This window comes from Camarhynchus parvulus, chromosome 6 (assembly GCF_901933205.1).
Source record: "Camarhynchus parvulus chromosome 6, STF_HiC, whole genome shotgun sequence".
NCBI lineage: Eukaryota > Metazoa > Chordata > Aves > Passeriformes > Thraupidae > Camarhynchus > Camarhynchus parvulus.
The window spans coordinates 31624021-31647216 of record NC_044576.1 but is presented as its reverse complement, the minus strand read 5'-3'; the positions used below and the strand labels follow the sequence as shown (position 1 = coordinate 31647216).

Below are 23196 nucleotides of genomic sequence, written 5' to 3'. Positions count from 1 at the left end.
CAAAATACTAATAGTATTAGAAAAAAATAAAATATTAGTTCTCCTTTTTGTAGTGCTAATATTTTTTATCCCAAGGCTGCCTCTCCAGTCCCTTTCCTAGTGATAATCCTGCTGGCTTTGGTCCAGCAGTGGCTGCCAAATGCCAATGGGCAATGGGTTGTTAACACGAAATCTACAGACATTCTGGGGCATGAAGAAATGTAGTTACCATGATCATAATAATAAAAAAACCCCAAAAAACTATTACGTTATTTGCAAAAAATGCTAGAAATTCCTTTTCTGGCTTTGTTTATGTCACTGGTTAACTTTGCCTTTCTTAAAATTCTGGTTTTTCTCATGTGTTCAGCACAGAAGGAAAAAAGTAAAGAAAACTCTGGGAAAGTGTAGGTAGAGAATTTTCATTTCTCCAGCAGAATGGGGCTGATGCAGATGGATCTGATGTAAATATCCCCAAATAATGATGATGGTGGGTGCAGCCTCTGCTTGGCATTCACAGCATTTGTACCATGAACTGATCCATCACTTTGAGATGCTCAAAACAGGAAAATCCCACAATTCCATTTCTGGCTTGGAAAAGTGTTCATATAGTGAAAATGATATCACAGCACGGGGAAGTATGAGAGAACAAGGAACTTTTGTTTCCATGGCAATCTGAGATCCTTCTCCAGACACCAGCACAAAGGCAATATGCTGAATGATTATCTGAAGGTCATGTTGTTCTTAGGAGAAAAAGTTAGGGAGAATGCACTGGGATAAATTCCCCAGCCAGGATGCACACTGCATTTCTAACCAGTTCAAATAAACAACTGCTGAAGGAAATAATTGCCTTCATTAACGGCATCAGTTTATTTTAAAATCTGTTTGCCCAAAGGGGACAGCAGCCTGCTCAGGAGGATATTTTGTACCATTATTTGACATGTTCAGAGACAAATGTTGAGATTCTGGGTATATTTGGCATCCCTCACCTAGTAAAATAATTATATTCCCTTTAAAGTTAAATGTGTCTTAAAACTGAGCAAAATGTCTCCATGTAAGAGCTTGTTCGTGTTTCCAGTCATTTTTATCTGTGGTAAGAACAACTTTTTTAAGGATCTGCCTTATCAACAAGTGCAAGCAGGGCTTTAAATGCCAGGATACTCAGGGTGAGCAGGTGAGCAGAACCTCAGTAGCTGTCTCTGATACATGTGTAAGAAACAGGCATCAAAAAGCCACATAAATGTTCAATGCAGTTTCCTTTGTATTTCCCAGTGTCTTTTTTAGGTTTCCATTTCCTCTGAGATGGTTTGACCTTGTTGACAGCAGGGGTAAATGCTTTATGCAGCAAAGAAAATGACTTTAGAAAGTGTAATTCTCTTTTCTTGCTCCATTCTGTGCTTCATGATTTACTACAGAGCTGAAGTACAAAGGAACAGAAACTTCACTGGTGTTCAGGGGGAAAGTTATTTTTAGAGTCATTTTGTTGCCAAAGCATATAGAAACCTTATGTGCTACCTCAGAATGTTACCCTGGAATGGCAAGGAAAACAGAGATGCCTGTTTTTTGTCTTTTTTTTTTTTTCCCAACCACGAAGCTTTGCTCCAACTGAAAACTGATTTTCCAAATGAGAAGTTGCAGGAGTCACTGAGCTGTTTGAGTTAAACCTAAATGTGTGGTCAGCGATTGTGGGGTATAAATACAAATCAAGATCCTCAGCAAGGACTGTGCTTACAGGTACAACTTCACTTTCTCCACAGTGAAAAGCATTCCTGAATCTGCACTTTCCAGAGTCATTTAGATTGGAAAAAGATATCTAAGATCATTAAGTCTATCCATTAACCTGCTAACCCCACACAGGTCCCCACATGCCACATCCACAAAGCTTTTAAATCATTCCAGGGATGGGGACTCCACCACTGCTGTGGGCAGCTCCAAAGCTTGATCACCTTTTCCATGATGAAACCTCCCCTAATATCCACTCTAAACCTCCCCTGGCAGGGCCAAGGAAGAGCTGGGAGTGCCTCTTTTTTTCCAGAGGTGTTGTTGAAATTAGCCCAGCTTAGGGAGCAAATCATCATCTTCCAAATCAATCCTTCTTGGGAGCAGGGGGGAAACCCTGCATGTTGTGTCTCCCTGCAGCAGGACAAACATTTGAAGCAAAGTGTGGAATGACTTCTACACTCTCACTGGCATCATTTCAGGGAGGGAGGGTGATGCTAGTTACAGTTGTTTTCTACACAAATCTCAGTTTGCTTTATCTCCTTCCACATCAACGCAGGTTTTTATAAGCTATTGTGATGTTTCCCAAGGAAAAGAAAAGAAAAAAGCCCTTAGGCCCAAAACATCTGAGCCCTCAGTGATCTTAATACTTCTGGGCCACTCTTAGAAGAAAAACCTCCTTTCCTGTAAGTTGTTTCTAGGATGCTGACAGATAAAAAAACATTTTATGGTGAAGTAGATCAAAATTGTGCCTAGAGACAGACTTTTGTGTGGTCTCAGCTGGCTGAATTCATGCACATCCCAAAAAGAGAGGTGGGTGTGGAAGGGGAAGCAGTGAATCCATACCCACACCCACAGAAAGTATTAAAACCCTAAAAAAGAAATACAGGGGAGCTGGTTATTTGCACAGGTTGATACCCAGGATATTTGCACAGCTCAATACCCAATAGGTATTGATGAATTAATCTTTCTGAAGGGTAATTAGAGAGAAAAGTGGAAATTATTCGTGGTAATTGCAGGAGGAGCAGAAGTGGGTTTAGTGCTGCCTAATGTCCTGCAAAGTTCTTCCCAGTGGAATGCAAAATTTCCCCAAATCACATTCCTCAGTCTTTAATTAAAGTACACTCAACTTTGTATTTTATGAAAATGCTTCTTGTTATCCTTGCAAATGTAAATACTTGTCTCTCTGTCCGTCTTTAAACACTGCAGCAAGTTAAATAATGATCTGCAGCTAAAGCTCCTTTAGTTACCAAACAGCCAACTCCTTACTGACGTCATGGAAAAGTTTATTTTTCTACCACTTCTTTAGGTATGTGAATATTCATAATGTTTTCAGAAGACTGGCTGTGCTGCAAATGGCAGCAAAATTAAACACATTTTCTGGAGCTTGTGCTCCGCCCTCAGAAATTTTGACCAAGGAGGGAGAGGGCTCTGGAAAGGGAAAATGAAGTCAGAATATTTGTGAAATCACTAGGAGGGGATTTCCAGGATATGCAGCCTGCTCCCACACTGCTCCCAGAGGCAGAGGGGACAAAGCTATCTATTACAGATAAAAGGGCCTGAAAGTTTGATGGGAAGCAGCTTTTCAGCAAATGAAGTTTATTTATGTATATATATAAAATTCAGCAAAGCAGTGAAAAAGAAAAGTACATTTTATTCCTGTCTTAAAAAACAAAAATTCCTATATTTAAAACAGAAAGGTGCATAGTTTTCAGATCTAAAGGAAAAAAAAAAGTTCAGTATACAAGTTCAGTATAAAAGTACAGCTGCATTTTTATAAAAGGCAGGACAACAGACACAACAAAATCACTACATTCCTTTTGGGATAGCAACTGAGAAAGCAAGGATGATCATTGAATATATGGGACAGGATCACCCACAGCCTGGAAACCAAATATATCAAAAGATACAGGTACCAAGATATGAAATGATGTTTATTATGGTATTGAAATGATGAGAAACACACCAAAAATACGAGCACAAAGCCAGCATGAAGACTGGGGTAACAGATGTAATGCTTTCTCCCAGCTGACTGGACCGTGGCAAGAAATACAATCTACATGATGAAAATATAAGCTGGTATTTTCAACACAGGAGTAAGAATTCATATTCCATGTGAGCCAACTGTTGCACATTTCCTTCAGCACTGAAGGTTATTTTAGAGGTATGAAAAAGATGAAAGATAAGATTTTGCTCTCAGACAAATTGATTTCATTAACGAGACTGGCTTGCGTGTGTGTAGCACAAAACATCCTGGTCTGCTGGGAAGATGTTTCAGGGGGACCAAATATCAGGATTATCCCAAAAAAAGTGAGAAAAAGGGCCACAGATGAACCATGCTCTTCCTGGTTTTCAGCTGGGCAGAATCCAGGGAGCTGCCAAGTACTCCAGGAGAAGCCGCTTATAACTTGGCACGTGATACGTGTTGAGTTGTATTAGTTATAGATATAGTTATTTAATATAGATATTAGTTACAGATATAGTTGTATTAGTTATAGATAACTTGCTGCAAGTTGCTATAAAATAATAAGCTTACTAAGATTAAATAATAAGCTTATTATTTTCTTTGAAAAAGTGGACAGAAAACAGCACAGAACTTTTCCTGTGAGTCTTTCCATATTTCTGCTCATTAATCCTGAATCAGATTTTTTTCCTTTCCAATTAGGAAGTGGAAAAATGCAGTGTATAAGTGTATCTAAAGCTATATGACTTCAAGTATGTTATTTAAACAATAAACCAGAAGTTACTATAAAGAAATATAGCCATATATACATAAACTATGCTAACCATATATATAACATATATAACCATATATATGTTAAATTACATATATATAATTATATATAAAAATTTATATATTTATAAATTTATTTATATAAATAATTATATATATAAATTTAGATAGATAGATAAACTAAAATATAGTTTTAGATCTCTAAACTAAGTTATATAGAAATTTTGTTGTTATATAGATGTAAACTAATCAAAAGAAGGGGGGCTGAGATTGATGCTAACTGGAGATGGATACTACTTTGTAAAAGTTAAAAGTGGGGGGGAAAGCACCACATAAAATGGAATAACTTCTGCGGAATGAGGATTATTTGCCCCAGTCCCGCATGCCCCGTGTCCCCGGCGTGCCCAGGGTGGCAGTGCCAGCAGATGACCCCTGCCAGGCTGGGGCTCTGCGTGCCCACCCCCATCTCCCGGGGGAGGGAAGCGCTTTGGCCGCGGGCTGGGAGGAGAAGGCTGCCTGCCAAGCCGCCTTTCCTTGGAATCAGCGCTCTCTTGGATGAGCGGCGCGCAGGAGGAGCGAGGAGTCCGGGCACGGAGCGGGAACTGCCGCGGAACTGGGGCTGGGACACAGCGGCACCGAGAGCGGCGGGGCTGGGCAGCATCCCACCTGCGGGGCGAGTGTCCGTGTGTCCGTGTGTCCGTGTGCCCGGGTGTCCGAGTGTGTGTCCGTTGGAGTGTGCGTGTGTCCGTGTGTCTGTGTGTCCGACAGTCCGAGTTTGCCCAACTGTCCGTGTGTCCGTGTGCCCGACTCTCGGTGTCTCCGTGTGTCCGAGTGCCCGGCGGTGCCCCCTCCCCGCAGCCCCGTCCCGGCTCCATCCCCCGCCGCTCCCGGAGCGCTGTTCCAGCTGCCCAAACTCTCTCTGCCCGCTCTCCCAATAAAGTTCCAGGACTCCTGCGCAAGGCAGCGATGATCGCCCGTGGCCGCTCCGGACTCTGCCTCGCTCTCTGCGCCTTTGGGCTGGCACTGCTGGGGGATGTGTCCCGGGCTGTCCCCATGGACGATCAGGATTATTACCTGCAGGAAATCACCAACAGGGATCATTATTACTCCTTTCCGTATCCCGGGGAAGAGTTCTTTCCTTTCACGGAGCAACCCGGAGAGGAAGCACCTATCCGTGCTGCTGAGAGAGAGGAGCGCCCCGGGTTCAAACCGAGCAGGAAGGAGTTAAAGCAGAAGAAAAACAACAAAAAAGGAAAACCCATTCTTGAACCGCCACCAGGTAACTTTTCACCTTCTCCTCCAGAGTTTGGAGCCTGCTGAATCTCATGCTGGCTGTGACTTTTAGCACTAACGAATATCCAGTTAATGACAGTTTTGGTAATAATAACAATAAATGTGGTTGTGGTGATGATGATGACAACACATTAAATTTTAATATCCCACAGAACAGAACTTTTACATACTTTGAAACAATCTCTGCTTGAAAGGGAAAGAGTTAAAGAGTAGGAATGTAGTAATTCTGCTGTACTCTGGCTAGTCTGTGGACTTTTCCTTCTTAATTATTCTTAATTACACTTGGCAACTGGCTTGCTGTGAAAGCTGCTGTTCTATAAGCAAAAGAACAGAGACAGATCTCATAGTAAAAGGTGATTATGTATAGTGACATCTCACCTTATCCCTTGTCACTTTAATCTAAGAGAGGCTTCTGAATTAATTTCACTTCTAAACCTGTGAATTTCTCTGAGATTTCACTTTTAAGCCCTCCAGAGGAAGATATGTAAACAGAGATCTTCCTGGAAAAGACTAAGCCCTAATAAACTCCATTTAATTATCGACCAGTTAAGTAAAGAAATTAAACAGCAACAAAAACGCCTCATAATAAAACGGTCACCCTTAATTCCATTTTTGAAAGTTTGCAGAAACTTGATCAGCTTTTACCACCCACTTGTTCCCATTAACACCTGATTGCACCACCCCAAAAGAGTAATCCCTTTCTGTGTTCCCTGACTGTCTGGTAGGTATTTTACTGGTTTGGGATACTTACGAGTGAATTTTAGAGTTGTAAAATTTGGGGCCAACTCTCCCTCCCCTACAGCTGAACTTCCCTTTACTTCAGGAGGAAACTTCATGTTAATGACTGGGGCATATGGCACAAAATCTGTGATTTAGAACCATCAGGACAGCAAAACAGGGGATCAGGGGTTGTAGGGTGGGTTTAACTTTGTCCAGTGACATCCAGCAGGTAACAAACAAAATATTTGAAATTTAATGTTAGCTGTAATAGAAATTAATTAGCATTTGTGCAGCAAAACCATGGGCTCTTATACTAATAAATAGTGATAAGAAAGTGTAATTTCTAACACCTAACATTTCTAAAACCACTTGTGGGATAGGCAGCATGGCTTGTCAGGGTAACTCCAGGTAGAAGTTGAGGGTGGTGGCAGATGCACCTTGTCTGGGGAGCAGAGACACAAAACATCTGTGTCTCTGTCCCCTGAGGGGCCAGCAGCTTCCCAAGGGGATGACACTGCCTGGACCATCTCAAGTTCATTATCTCAGTATGGTCACTGCAACTTACAGGAAATCTTCTGAGAATGTTCTTGTTCCAATGTGTCCTTTGTTTGGTTTTTTAATTAAGGAAAAAGGCTCTGCTTTCCACCTCCACAGACTGAACAGCTGGATTGACAGGACAAGGGGGAACCACTTCCCACTGCCAGAGGGCAGGGCTGGATGGGATATTGGGGATTAGGAATTGTTCCCTGGGAGGGGAGGCCCTGGCACTGGTGCCCAGAGCAGCTGTGGCTGCCCCTGGATCCCTGGCAGTGCCCAAGGCCAGGTTTGACATTGGGGCTGGGAGCACCTGGGACAGTGGAATGGACTGGATGATGTTTTAAGATCCTTTCCAGGACATACCATTCCATAAATACGACCATGGATATTAAACTCTGTAATTAGTTTTTTGATTCCTCATTGTGGTGGAGACAATCGAGATTTCCATCCTGTGGTGGGATGTTCTGTGGTCCATCTCTACTTTCACCTTCCCTGTTGGCTTTTTCCCAATTTTCCCAGCACTTGAGGATTCACACTTGCTCCAAACATGACAGTGATGAGAAGACAATCCAATCCATGAGGGCAAAGTTAATTTTTCTTTACAGACTGGCATCTTCCTCATTCCCCACCTGCTGCACTGAGCACAGGGGGAGAGGCTCGTGCTGCACGAGCAGCTGGGGATGGCTCAATCCCTCCTTCTGCAGCAAGTTTGGGCTCTTTGGACACAGCTGAGCTTCCAAGCTTTCACCAGCCATGTACACTAAGAGGTTTAAAAGCCTCTGAGCTTTTAAAAAAACAGCCAGAGGTACAACAAGCACCTGATCTCCTCCGCCGAACTCCTCCTCCTTGATCCAGGACATGGGTGATTGACATCAAGTCAGCAAACTGGACTTGTTTATTTGAGAAAAATCAGTGGATTTCCCTGGGAGCAGCTGAACAATTTTAACTGCAAGAGGCATCATAATCCCTGAGGTGAACACCAGTGAGGAGAAGGGTCACCACTCGTTACAGATGGGAGTGAGAACAGGAGGGTTCCAGCAGGAGGTGTCAGGCAGTTTCAGCTGCAGTGTTAAAACTCCTGGCTGTAATATTTTAAATTTCTCTTTTCTCCTCACCCAGAGGCAGGCCAGGGCAGTAACTGTGACGCTTAGTGCCATGTCCCCATGTCACGAGGGATCAGTTTGGAATGAAGATCTGACAATCTGGCTCCCACAGAGATGTTGAAATACTAATACATACCTATATTTACTCACATCTGGATGTTAATAGGCCAGCTAGAAATAATTATAACAGCTGTCAAACAGGTATCAATAATAATAACCATAAATCTGGCTGGGTATGAATGTGTCTTCTGCTTATATGTACACAACTGTGTTTATGCATTTCTCCAGAGGTGGAATTAATTTATTGGACATGCAGTAAATACCAAAATTTGGGGTTTGTGAGGCTCACTAGCAGCCAGGACATGTGGGATTAATTAGTTGTAACAAACAATAGCCTGGCTGGGAGCTGGGATGGGGAAGGAGGAGCAATGGGAATGTGTGATGTGCCCTTTGGCTGAGCAGCTGGTCCTGATCAACCCCAGCTTTGAATCAAAATGGAAATCAAATGGAGCAGTCTCAAGGACATGGCACTAAACAGATGACACACACTCCATTTATTTCAGCTAATTACTGAAGGTGGCCAGAATATAGATGTTTTCAGTCTGTGAAATATTGATGTAGAAAGAAATCCAATTGATGCCAGTGGGTTTACAATTTTTGGTTTAAAATATTAGAATCAATATTTGCAAATTCAGGTAAAAGTTGAAAGTATCAATCTGCCTCTTTGCCCTTTAAATGTCTCATAAATTAAATGGTACTAGGTCATCTTTGGAAGGCAACCAGTTGGATTGACAGGTTTTGTGTATATAAACAGATTTCCATTTTCTAATTCCGTCCTTGTTTGTATAGGCCTCTGTCCAAAGCCCAATCAAATCAGTGGAAAGAGTCTTGTTAACATCCACGTTTTTCTTTTATGAGGCTTTTAATAGAGTTTGATGTATGGTACCTCAGCTTCCATCTGTGGGGCAGATCCCTTCAGAGTCTGGGGGTCTGACTACAGGCAAAAATTCTTCATCAAGAGATTTATAGGGCTGAGGTGCCCAATAACATCCTCAGTGTAGCCCAAATCTGCCACAGTGAAGTTTGTAATGATTTTGATTTGATCTGCAAAACTTAAACTTGTAGTTCTTGTAGAGCCTTGCCTCAATTCTGAATGTATTTAGAAACTAAAGGAGTGATGTTTATTTGTATGGCAGTGCTCAGAGTGGGGCTTAGAGCCCATTTGTTCTGTATTTCACAGATCTCCCAGTGTTTGATCTCTGCACAACCCAACATTTGTCTGTGTTTAGCTGAAATCAGGATTTCCTTTGTCTCATCTCATTTGGTGCTTTTCCCAGGCTCGATGAAACTCCTCAGATGCATAAGTGTTTACTTGCCCCATATTTGTTTATTCTTCTGCAATCTTGCCACCTGTTCAATAATGCAATTCTTAAGGGGTTTGGTTTGTTATTTCTTTTTAATTCCTGTAGTGCACAGGATGGGCCAGGTCTTTCCTGGGACATATGTGTGAGGAGGAGTCAGGCAAGGAGAGGATAAAATGGACAGTGCAGGCAAACATGGAAATAATCCAGCAGAGAGAATTTATAAAGATAGACCAATAGTACTTTAATTGAGATGTTTATCAAGATAATGAAAGCTTGGAGAGATATCAGTGAATGAATGAGGAGGGAAAGCTGAATCCCAGGGATGTTATTCAGGAAAAGCTGGAGATATTTCAGTGCGAAATGGGGGCGAAGATCTGAGGAGTGTGTGAAGTTAAAAACATGACAGGTTTGGGTGTTACTGGCATTTGTGTGGTGGTTTTGTTCACTAGAAAGAAGAAGTGACAAAGTGACACAGAAGGCGTTGAACTGACAGCTGAAAGCACTTGAGACCTGGTCACCAAGACACAGCAGCACAGAATTCCTCATGTGCTGGGGAACCACCAGTGCTGCTCTTTTCCAGTCCTTTGGTCCAGTCCCTTCTCTGAGCAGTCCAAAGTGGAGCTCTCCTGTGACCTAGAACACAGATTTTAATTTTAAAGCTTCTGTTTACACTTCTCATAATGGGAACTCCTAAGAATGGACTTCCTGGCCCTAGGTGGATATGCCACGAATTTTAATATGACCTGTATTGCATCCTAATTGCCATATGTGACTAGCAATGTGGCTTTTAATGAGCTTTCTTTCATCTACCAGCCTCTATTTTCTCCTCAGCACTTCTAAAATATGCAGAATAATGTAATGTTCACTATTCCATTTAAGAGCCCATCCTTTAAAGAATGTCACAACAAAAGAGGACAAGGGATGACTAAGAATGAATAATGAGCCCTCAAAATTGGCCAAATCTTTTTGATTAGCATCTTTCCTTACCCATGGCTTCAATGAATAATGTAACATAAGAAAGAAAAAAAATGGGAATAAACACATTTGATTATGCCAGAGAAAACCACTTTCAAAGATAATTCTTCCAGCAGCCTTCTCTGAATTCAACCTCATGGTTAAGGTGAGAAAAATGTCTCTTTAAAAACACATCTTTAAAAGGGGGATGGTTTCGCTGAATAGATTTTAATATCTCAGCCTGAGCCTAGAGCTGTTCCTGAAATGCCAGCAATTATGAGACACTCATTAGCTGAATTCAGTCTTGGGGTTTAATGTTATTATCTGTTCAGTGAGCTGGCTAGACAGGTCAATCCCATGGTTCACAACCAAATTTCACTTTTTTCTTTTGGTTTTGGAATGAAGGTTTCTGTCAGCTATGTGAACTTCCAATCTGTCAGAAAGATGAAGTGGTGGAAGTAGAAGCCATGGTGCAGAAGAAGTAATTTCCTGAATTTTCTGTATCTGGGTTTTTTTAAGTCTTGCCCAGTTCACTGTGTAAAAGCAAACTACCAAAAGACTGGCGGTCAGAGTCGGGATTTAAGTGTTGGGTTTAAGGTTGCTTATGATTTTATTGTTATTTTGCAAAGGATGCTCTAGATTTGGTCTTGTCAGGCCTCTGGTGAGGCGATGTCTTGCGGGATTATTTGGTCTATGGAAATAAAAATCACTGCTTTTAACACTGGGAGCTCCAGGAAACAAGTAAAGCTCTGATGTAGTCAAAATTACTTGCATTTTAAAATGCACTTTTAACTTCAGCAGTGTCTGGGGAATGAAATGAGGATGTTCAGAGGAAACTGGCCAGCCCAAAGATGGGTCTCCACCACTGCTGCTGTCTGATTATTTTCTTGATGAGAATTCCTGAGCCACAAATTCCTGCATCTTTCAGGGTCAAGCCTTGCTCCTCTAGAGCCTTCTTCTGGCTATTTCAGCTTCAAAAGGTGTGTTTGGTGGGGTGTTTGCATATCTAATCAAGCAATGAGAAACACCAACATCAAACCGTTAGTAAAGCACACTGCAGTGTTAATTCATTCCTTCTGATGCAGCCACATTTATAATTTCCTTGTGGCACAGCAAAAGGAGCATTTATGATTCCATTCCCCTGTGATTTTAACATCCCAGTGTGAGCAAGAACAGGCTATTCTGGGTGTCTGCTGCGTGCTGGAAGGGATGGAGCACTATCAGATTGGAGCAAGGCTTTTCATTCCTTGTGCACGTGCCAGGCAGTGTTAAATCAACTTGACAGGTGTAAAGGGAAAACTGTTCCTCTTTTCTACCCACAGCTAAAAATGGCAACGAAGAAAAGGTGAGAAAAACAAGAATAATGAAGAGATGCCAGATGGTGACTCAGGGAGTCAGAGTGCCTGTGAAGGCATCAGAGGGAGTGTGTGTGGGTCACTTAAGGCATCTTCAGAGCACTTGGGCTTAGCTGTTAATCCCTCCAGCCCTGCTCTAATTAAATTACAAAGGATGTTCTGGTGAGTCTGCTGATAGATATCTAAAGTCCTCTTTTGGACAAAAAATGCTTCCCTTCTGGTGGGGAACATCCTGGTGTTATGGAACATCCATCTTATTACGGCTTAAATGGAGACAAGGAAAGACAAGGGCTTCATTCCTTGTTTGCTCAGTGATTTACATCATTTTTGCAAACAAAAAAAGGCCTTAAAGTGATTTTCTGATTCTGTAGGGGTGTTTAAAGTAGCTGTCTTATAAATGGGAATCAGCCCCAATACACTGTGAAGTATAATAGCAATCCATTTCAAAGAATTACATGAAATGTAATGAGATAATACCGCTTTGTCAGGAGTGGAGAAACTCATTTTACCCTTGGTTTAGGAAGAGCCAATCACTTCCTGTTCTGACACACGAATCCCCCAAACCTGCCCTGCCCGGGCTCTGTGGGGCTGCCTTGCTGGGATTTGACATTGCAGAAAAGTGAAAAAAAGCTGAGAAGCTCCAGAGGACCACAGTGACTTCCAGTAGCTGTGACTCACGGCTGGAGCTGAGCTGATTTAGGAGTGAAAGTACCCAGATATGGGATTAATCTTCTGTTTCTTTGTGATTATTTACCTGCAACTGTACAGGTCTGTAAATCAGAGTAAATCATGGAGTTTTGCTCCTGCTTTCACACAAGCATTAGCAGGATGCTGTAATTGCAAAAGCGCTGCTGCGTCCAGCATGCCCAGCAAGGAACACAGTAAAAGTTGTGTACATAAGTTAAACAGATCACAGTGACATGTCTTTTTACTCTCTGCTACACAGTGTATCTGCTCTGTAGCTTCTAGCTGCTGACATAGAAAATACGACTTTCAAAGTGGATAGTGGAAGTGATTAATTGAGGTTTTTTTATAGGGGGGGTTAATTACTTACAGATTTATTTTGTGGTTTACTTTTTTTTATAATGAATTGCCAGACAGACTTCTGGTGTGACTGTACATCAGCCTGGGGCTGCTGGTGAATTATTTAAGGTATGTACCTGGCAAAACTCTTCTCCTACAATCAACGTGATTCCCAAAGACCAAATCCAACTGAGATCTTCCATGAAGTTGATAGCAAAGAATTATGTGTATATCTATAGTTAAAAACTTTAAAAATATGGGAATTTTGGAAGTTCTAAAGTGGGACTCGGCCGGATAAAGCACCAGAGTCCTCTGTTCATGTTGATTCTTTCTTTTGAACCTCAGCAGCTCATCCAGACAGTGGATGACCTGGTAGACCTGGATGACCTGGTAGACCTTCCTAAATCTGATTTTCTTGCTTAGCTTATGGGGCTTGAGTGCTTCCTGTAGATGATTTCTTCCTTACTCTCCCATGTATGACAAATTTAGTGGTTTTTCTTGTTGCTTCCCCTCATTTTGGATCTACGGGATCAATCCTTCTGGCTGGGATCTAGAAGAGATCCTGAGGGTGAAGCCCAAATGTCCCTGCTTGTCTCCCAGGAGGTCTGCAGTCCCCAGATTTGCTTTGTAGCTGTTTTCTCTTTTGAACTTTAGAAAGCAAAGCAGCCTCCCATTTCAAGGGGGTTGTGTTTGAGAGGGGGAGCACAGAGAGAGGCCGAGAGCACAGAGAGAGGCCGAGCATCCCCTTCCTTCTCCACATCCAGGACCCACCAACCATCCTGGCGTGCTGGAACAAGGTGTTGCTTGCAGTGGGAGCCAACTGAAACCCATCTTTGTCCCTCTTTCCCAGAAAACAGAGTATTTTTATGCTCTCCCCTTCAGAGATACAGCGGTTTATGGTGACAGGTTTATGGCTCCTCACGACGTTCAGGGTGCTCCTAAAACATCTGTCAAAGGAAGGGAGCAGTACAGAGTATTTTGGAAGAGCTGATCTCAGACCTGGCTGTCAGCACCCCCTACACCACTGGTACAACCACCCCTTAGGCCAGATTTGGCTCAAACACACTCTTTTTTCCCACCCCAAGATTATTTTCAATAGTGTAATAGGAAATTTCCTCATGTACAAGACAGAGGATGTCTGAAAAGAAGGGACCAGATCTCAACCTTCCCAAAAATGCTTCACTGACTGATAACAGAAACTGCAATTTCAGCCAAACAGCCTTTCCTATGGGATTGCCTAAAAATAATCACCTTGGACAATGTGATTTTTCTCCTTTTTCCCCTTAATTGGTCACGTAATGAAAAACACTGTTAAAGGTTGGACTGGGTGGTCTTGGAGGTCTTTTCCAACCTGAATGATTCTGAGTTACAGAAGGCATTGGTTTCAGAACCAGTTAGAATTGTGTTTGTCATCACAGGCTGGATGGGCAGTACCCTATCTCAGAGAACAGATCCAGCTTTATCCCAGAGTGTGTGCACTGCACTATCCTTAAATTCCAATCAAAAATTCCAATGAGAGCTCTGCCAAAAGTAGATCTGGGCTATATATGGTCTGTATAGATGGCTGCTGGGGAGGCTGGAATTTCCCATGGTAAAAGTGGAGTGGATTTGGATTTGTTACAGGATGGGGCTGACCCAAGAGGATGGGGATGTGTCCCAGCCTTCAGTGCATGTCCTTGGAGCAGGAGGCTTCCCCAGGTGAGGCCAGAGCTCCTATGCTGCTGGGGAACAGAGTGATGAGGAGAGGAGTAGCAGGCCCAGCACCCAAGCTAAAACAAGGAAAAAAAGTGTCTGACAGCTGTCCTGGGGGATATTTTGTTCCTCTGGATAATTCTGGATCCCAGCAGAGGACTGCAGTCCAGAACTCCTGCAGGCTCCCCAGACGAGTGGCTCAGACCTAGACCAGTTCCTTGGCCTTTCATCAGACACATGGAAGTGACAAAAAGGGACCCCAAAAACCTTGGTTCCATCTGGTAGTGGAACAAAGGATTGGGGAATCATACACCGAGTCAGAAATGTGAGTGATCTCTGAGTGTTCTTCCAAAGAGCTTTGGAAATGCTGGCAAAGTGAGTCCAGGTATTGCAGAAGCCAAGAGATGGATGAAAGGCATGAGCCTCGGAGAAGAAAATGGATAAATTCCAAGCTTGCAGGAATGAGGGGTCTGAGGCTGGTAGCATGTGGGATCCAAAATCCTGCTGACACATCTGGTTTGTTCCATACTCCGAATTTGGCTTTTTTGGTGCTTGAATGCAAGTCAGATGGCAATCAGACATGGAGACCCCCGGCTGTCTTACAAGAGGAATAAAATGGGAAACTTTTAAAATTTTTTTTAAAAAGTGCTAGTATGGAGTTAGAGCAGATAAAATGCCACAGAACTCTCTGAAAAAGTGGACAAAAAATAGCACAGAACTTTTCCTCTGCAACTCTTTCCATATTTCTGCTCATTAAACCTGAATCAGATTTTTTTCCTTTCCGATTATGAAGTGGGAAAATGAGGAGCTTTATGCTCAGGGAAGCTTGCCTTGAATCTTTCCTTATTCCATGGCTTTTCAAGTGCAGAATACCTGTACTAACAAAAATACTTTTGGCTCCTGTGGATGGGAAGGAGGCTGGACTCTCCAAGGCAGCACTGCAGTTAATAAGTCCCAAATCATGACCTGAACTTTTCACATTAACACCTTGATGTTTTGCAGTGCAGATGAATCTCTTGGTGACAATGTGGGCATTTTTCTCCAGGGAAAGGATGTCAAACCTCACTGGGCAACTGATAAAAATGAGATTTTATCCGAAGCACTTCTGAGCATTCCTCCTTGTGTCCACAGGCTGGGAAATGCATTGCCCTCAATTTTTAGGATTTGGATTTTTAGGCTTTTTTTATTTTATTTTTTGATTTTTGGGCTTTCAGCCTGGAGCAGGCAGAGGTGAATGCAGTCAGTTTTATACTCACTAATAACTCATATTCCAATTCATTTGGAGCTCCTGACACACTTTGCTTTGAACCAGTGAGGCCTCCAATGTGCTAAATGTGGAGCCTGTGATTCTGAGCCTTTGCTGGACCACAGCTGAATTGTTAAACAAAGCAGAAAAGATGTTTGGACAGAATGAAACTTGGGAGCCGTAGGAAGCTGGAATAGGGAGAAAGGAGCTCTGAACATTTGGGCTGGAGAGGTGCCCACCCTTGGAGATATTTGTCTGAACTTTGCTTGAACTGCTTCATCTCCTTTGCTCCATAGCTTGGAGGTGGAGCTTCACACCAACTTCCAGCTTAAGCTCCAAACCTTCCCTGCGACCCTCCCAGAGATCCCCAAAAGCAATGTCTTACTCAATTTTAGCATTTCTCTTCCTGCAGACAGGAAACTCAGAGCCTTGAGAAAATGCTGAGTGTTCAGAATTTAAAAGGTGATAACTGAGCTTTTAAATCCACAGATTCCTGCTGCTTGCTTGGGCTTGAGGCATTTTAAAACCTATTTATTTATTTCTGTGAGCTGACTTTTTCATTATTAGCTTGAAGGCAGGTAGAGAGGGGGAAGCTGAACAGAGAGACTCTGGTATGTCCAAATGTCATCTTCACAATGGACACATGAAAGCTAAAAAGTCACCTGAGAGCTGAAATCCTTGGGAAGATGAACAAAAACTCAGGGAATGACCTGCTGAAATGTGGGAAAGGGAGAGCCTGGCTGCACGGGGGGCTTTCTGAGCTCCTTAAGAATCATTCCTTGCTCTAAAATTACTTTGGGGAGGAACTGATTCTCTTGGCAAGCTGGGCTCTGTCCTTAGGTTTTCCATGTTCCCCAGTGGGATTCCTGTGCTGCCCTGGGGTTTGTGTCCCCTGAGTGAGCCCAAATGCCAACTACAGATCTCCTCTTCCCAAGGAAAGCCTCTCTCAGGCACCCCTACAATTCCACTCCTCTTTTCTTTTCTGTTTATTTCTGGGGTTTGGTTTGGGGTGTGGTGGTTTTGGTTGTTGGTTTGGGTTTTTGGTTGTTTTTTTTTTAATAAAAGAAGGTACTCACTCTTCAATCCAGGCCTGGATTTGATTTTCTCAGATCTCAGGGATTCAGTTATTTTTTGAAATGTTGCTTCTTGATGCTTTGAACTCTGAAATCCTCTTCTCTCGGGGTGCTTCTCAAGGGTGCAACAGCTTGGACATGGTGGGTTTTAAAGGAAACAAGAAAGCTCTGTTACATGAGTTCCTAAATCTTTTGCTTTTCTGCACTTCTGGACATATCCAAAGAACCTCTGGTTATTTTCTATGTGCGCCTGGCCAAGTTTTTATCCCTCCATTGAAGCCGTTTTCCACTGTTTGGGATTTAAATGTAGAAGTAGCTTCTGACATTTTAGTGCTGTCTTAGAGCTGTGTAGCAAAGAATACTCAAGAATTCAAAGAATTCTGTGTATTCAAAGAACATGCAGTCTATCAAATGAATAACCAGTTAAATAAAAAAGAGTAATTAAGTGAGGAGCAGACAACTCAACCAAACTTATTTTTGCTTTTTACTCTGCCCTAGAACTTACAAATGGATTCCTTTTTAAGGGTTGGGAAGGAGTACAAAGCTTGAACTCAGGTTTATTGTAACCACACAACTTTCCTCTGGAATCACTGCCTGAGCAACAGCTCCAGGTACTATGAAAACTTCTATGCCTTATGAGAAGCGTTTGGGTTTATTAATTTCTCTTATTATTTCCTATGAAATAATAACAACAGATGTGATGCTAGAAGGAAAAAAAATGTATAAATGTCTAAACTTGCTAGAGCAGCCACACCAGGTCTTCATAAAACTCAGACCTTACACTTTATAAAAGGTTTTAAAAGCAAGCTGGATTGGTTTGAGGTATTTCCTGTCACAGGCTCCTTATATAGGTCGAGTCTTTATCCCAGATGTGCAGCCTGGCAGAGGCTGGGCAGGGAGGGAGGGCAGGGTGACAGCTCTGAGGGAGCCTGGGGCTGGGGCAGAGCCTCCCTGTGATGCTCCCAGTGCTGCTGGAGCAGAAGGGGTGGCAGGGCCAAGGGTGAGCCTTGGCTTGGCAATCCCAGCCCATCCTTGGGGGTGTTGCTTGTGCATGGAGCTGTGTGTTCAAACTTTCATGTCAGCACTGAGCAGCAGCACTTTGTTGGGGAGATTTCAAATCCAAAGCATGGAAGGATTCCATCCATCCAAAGGATGAGTTTTTCCCAAGGCAGCATGTCAGCAATGGAGAGAGATGGGGAGACTGACTCAGTGATCAGAATCCCATTTTATTGTGAGATACAAGCACTTATGTACTATTTCAGGGAGACTAGTAATGTGTACTACAGTGATTAGGTTGAAATCACATACACAAATTATGCACCAACAACATCTCTTGCTTGCAGAGTTTAATGGGATTTTCTTTTTCCGCGAAACTCGTTTGATTTAATCTTCTTGCAATCCAGGTCTAATTTTCAAAGTTCTGTTTGCTTTTGCCAAGGCATCCTGTTATCAAATCTCTTATGTTAGCCGGGTCCAAAGTGCATCACCTGTCTTGTGTCCCCCCAACATCCCAGCAGCAGCAGAGGAGGACTGATGATCAGGTCGGAGGGGTGATCCTCACCCAGGTCTCACTGCAGATACAGACTGCTGCTAGTCTGCTCTCTGTTGGCAATTTGAGTATTTTTAACTTTAATAATAAAAATATGGAAGGTGACATCTCAACTCTCAGCTGACTAATGAGTCTCAGCTGCCTAAAGCACAGCTCATGCTGCTTCATCAACGTGGCTCTGGAGGTTCCTGGCTTGTATCAGGAGCTAAGTCAGACAGCCAAAGGGGTAAAAAACACCCTGGGAAACCCAAAACTGAGGAGCCAAGTGATTCTGTCCACATCTATGATTTACTCCTGTTTGAGTTACATCATCCAGGGAACTTCACATGTCTGTTTCAGTGTCATTTTCAGCTCATTTCCTGCCTTGTTGAGAAGTAAAAGAATATAGTTTTGTCTGTGCTGGAGTTGAACTGGATTAAAATTTGAATAACATTAAGTGGAACTGACTGGGAAGCTGCTGATTTCAGTCCTTCTCAAGTGCAAATTTAGCACTTGGGAGTGGAGGTGACTGTAGCAGTGGGGATGAAATTTAATGGCTCCTCACTGCTAATGAGAACTTTACAGTTTCTCAGGTTTTTCCTGCTCCACGTGTGTGGGGAGAGTGAGAAGGTGAAAGCTGGGTGATATCAGAGTAGTGCCATTTATTCCAGTGGAATTAGGCATTTCCAAAGGATTTCTGAAGGTGTTCTTGTGTGTTTCAGCCCCAGGTGAGCAATTCTGATTCTCAGGGTGGAGCATTTACAGCCCCTTTCCTGTGTCCTCCCACTTGAATAATTCCTTTGGGCCACCTCAAATCCATTCTTATTTCCCCCCCAAATGAATGGCTGTGTTGCAAAATCCTCAAAAAACAGCCAGAATGTTCAGTAAATGTATATTTCTAGGACCAGGAGTTATGGATACTTTCCAGTTTATTTATGTTTAAGGAATTTCATGACTGTGCTGTCACTCTGCCCAGTGAATTTTCTATACCAACTATGGATATATTGGATATATTTACTGCTGTATAAAATTCCTACTACAGCTCTCATGGAGGGAGAGGGGAAAAATTGCACCACAGGCCTGTTTTATACTCATACTTCTTATATATTTATCCTGTTTTTGGTAAATGCACTCAGATTGGATTGCTAACATGGTTAAACTTGAGCACTTCTAAGATGTCTCATTTATTGAGCCAGGCTTGTATCTTAAGATCAGAGTTATTTCTGTCTTGGTTTTAGACTTGTTAATAGTATTCCAAGTTTTAAAGTTTATTTTTGATGGCTACAATTAATGCTCTGAGTGTAGAATCTCTGCTCTTGCAGTACACCTCAGTGACCTGATATTTTGAGCTATTTCTGGCATGAAGATGTGTTTTTAATGGTCATTTTTGTCCTGTACCCAGCCATTGTGCAAGTGGTCTGTCTCGGTTTTGTTCTCCATTTTTTGGCTAAGTCTGTTTGTTTGGCTCTGGAAAAAAAAGAATGGTTCTCATTTTTGATGGCTGTACTCAGTTTTGTGGCTTTAGCTGGAATTACAGAAACTCTTCACCCTGTGCTTCAGAAAAAAAAAACCATCAGAGGAGGCATTTTAAAATTAATAGCACAGAATTCAGCCTTTGTCAAAGCTCATAATAAAAGTTAAGAGCTGATATGATATTTTTCAGGCGGGGGGATTCTTTTGGCCACTAAAGAAAATATGTTTTCTTGAGAGTGATTAAATGAAATACTTTGGAGAGAGAGGGGAGATCTTTGCAGTTATGGGTACAAATTGGAGGGCGCCTTGTGCCACATCACAAATCCCATCCTGTGCCAGGCTGGTGGCAGCAGAAGGCAGCTCAGGGAGTGAATGTGATGTCTGGAGTTTAGATGAACCTCTTGAGTCTGAAGGCTTGGCCACAAAACTCCCAGGCACTCTGGAAACTGCTGCCTCCAGCTGTGCCAGCAATAATAGAAGCTCTTCCTGCTGAACGTTTCATTGCATCTGCAGCCAGCCACAACCTGGGCTTGTGAGAGAGCAAAAATGTGAAAAGTTAATGAGAGAAAATGAAAAAGTGCATTTTCACAATCTCATTTGGTTTCATGTCAGACCTGACCTAAAGAACCCAGAGAGTTCTTCATTTATTCTTTATTTCTTTTTAAATCTTCAGGAGCAATCACAAGTGTAGGTTGCACTGCTGTGGTAAATATTTCCTCCTGAGAGGAGTCCCTGATGTTGAGGACCTCAATGCAGCATTTGGTGCTTGTCCTGGAAAAATATACAGCTTTAGTGCAACATCAGCCAATAATTTATGTGGTCTTAGGATAGGAAATGTTGGCATCTCCTTAATTCTTTATTTGATCTTTGGCCTGGGACTGTAATTCAGTGTTTTACCTTCTGTGCAGGGCATGTGCTGTAAGTGCACTTTGCTTGCTTTGCTCTCACAGTGCTCTGGGAATGGGTTTTTCAGAAAAAGTAAATAAAAGCAAAAGGTGTTTGAGGAACTTTAATCTGCTTCAAGATGCTGCTTGAAATGATCTGGGGTGTAGGGTGGCTGCTGGCCTGAATTCAGGTCGGAAAAGAAACTTGTTATTGTTGTTAGCAACACTTCAGATATGAGCAGAGTCAGAAAAGCACTCAGACTGAAACCCATGGACATTTTTCCAGGGAAAAGCAACTGTGCAGTGTGAGTCATGAACATCTGTGGGAATTTCACACTTCCATGATCACATCATCTAAACAGCAACATTTAGAGACCAAACTTGCACCCCTCCATGCCCTCATAAATAAATAGAAATTATTTATGTAATATATATATATATAACAAATTATTTCGAAAATGGCAAACTTTATTCTGTTGAACTCAGCCCCTACAAAGGCTGCCCATCACAGAAGTGTAATCAAAAGATATTTTCAGCAAGGTCAGAAATGTGCTTTTACTGTTATTTCACCTTGCAGGCGCATAGCAGTATTAAAGTACTTTACCTACCTGTGACCTAGGCAGAACTTTAGCCACAGAAATTCCACTGCCAAAGTTCCCATTAAAAGTTTCTGCTGTTGGAAGATGAATTATCAACCACACTTTGCATAGGAAAAATTCTAAATTTAGCTGCTAGGGCAAAATTTATGATATTGGCCTCATTAAGAAATTTTAGTGCAAGACCATCAAGACCTAAGAATAATATGAATGGTATAATGAACATTAAAGTCTTAATTCCCACAAAATACACACTTATTTGTGTGCTTAATTTACCTGTATCTGTAGGTAAATTCACAATTTTGCCTCTTAATTGCCTGTTGAAGTGCTTTGTTTAAACAAGATTTAAATCCTGTATCTCCCCTGGGATAGGAGATTGTCAGACTGCACAGAGCTGATATTTCTCCATTTCCTAATCCCTGTATCTCTGCTTGCTCATGAGGAGTTAGACCAGCACAGACTTGCAGGAATTGAAGAGGGTTACAGGTATGGCTTTTATGATATGGGCTGAAGAGGAAATATGATGCTTCTCTCTGCCCTTCCATTTGAAAATCTGGAATATATATATATATTTGAAAAGCTGGAATATGTTCCATTTTGGAACATATTCCAAAATTGATGGGAAATCCTCTTCAGGTAAAAGAATTGTTTGTCTGCTTTGCCTCTGAAGGAGGAGGACAGAATGATTTCCTAAATGCATCTTTATTAGATACAAGAGCCACAAAGGCAGTCTGGACTTATCTGGCATTCTTTATTTAGACCAGAAGGAAATAAAATAAATGAGTAATTTAGGCATTGGAGATGAGCACGAGTGTTTTCCTTGCCTGCCCCTACCTCTGTGAGATGCAGAACAGCTGAAATTGCAGCACAGCTGCTGTAATTACCCTGCAGGAGTGAAGGAAACCAGGCTGCCTCTGCAAAAGGTGGGGTTTGACCAGAGCTACAATGGAAGATGCTGCAGCAACAGGACAAAGCCATCAGAGCATAAAACTGCTTTCAAAAATCCCCCCACAGTGAGATGGCAAAGTGAGCCCCTGCTGGCTTGAGCAGGCAGCTCAGCTGCACATCTGAGGTGTTGTTCTTGCTGTAGGCAAACCTGGAATAAGAGGTAAATTCAGATTTCAAGAGATGAGGTTGAGACTGAGCTGATTCCTGTGTTTCTCCTGTTGATTTTAAAGGACAGGGATTTTCCCCAGGTACCACAACTGCCTTGGTGCCCTGCTGGGACTCCTGGGGGAAGGAAAATTGACAATAAAGGACGCTGAGATGTGGCCATTTAGTATTGCTGCAGGAAACCTCACAAGAACACACTTCCACAGACAAATGTTATTAACTCTGAATCCAAGCCCTGTCTCTTTTGACTGGAATTAATTCATTTGATCCCGACATCTTATTAATGCTCATTTCTAAAGGGAACACCTATCCATGGCTGCAAATCACACACAAAATCATGCTTGAATATGGGCCAGGAGGGAAGAAATGTCCACAACAGACCCTTCCCTGCATCTTCAACCTGAATGTTTGCTTTTTGTCCCTCTAAGCCAGAAATGCTGTAGGTGCATTTATTTATTAAGTTCCTATGTACACAGCACGTGTATTTCAGTGTCTCAAAGCCACAGTTGAGTTCCCTGTGTTTTCTAATGGTTAAATGTCCAGCTGGTTAAAGAAACAACAAAATAATTGGGTCATTTCCAGCTGAATCCATTATGCAATAGATTCACACAATCTCTGGTCATTCCTGCTGTCCAATTTCTGTGGCTTCCCCAAGGTTTTTTCAAACTGGCACAGAGAGTACAAAATCATTAAGACAGCCTTACTGATTGGGTGGCAATTTTCATTGTTTCGTGAAATATTTCTTCAAGTTAAATAAAATGTATTGAAGCAATACTTTAAAAAGTAAAGTTTTTATGAATGCCATAAATCAGT

At 42.2% G+C, this 23196-nt stretch overlaps 1 protein-coding gene across 1 annotated transcript in view; it reads left to right on the top strand.

Annotated features, from left to right (window-relative positions):
- The first annotated feature begins 4924 nt into the window (after positions 1-4924).
- CPXM2 (carboxypeptidase X, M14 family member 2) overlaps positions 4925-23196 on the top strand; it is a 68277-nt gene continuing 50005 nt past the window's right edge. Inside the window, exon 1 of the mRNA XM_030951652.1 lies at positions 4925-5708. Within this exon, the coding sequence (XP_030807512.1) occupies positions 4985-5708 (724 nt within the window). The 5' untranslated portion in view covers positions 4925-4984. The remainder of the gene's footprint in view (positions 5709-23196) is intronic.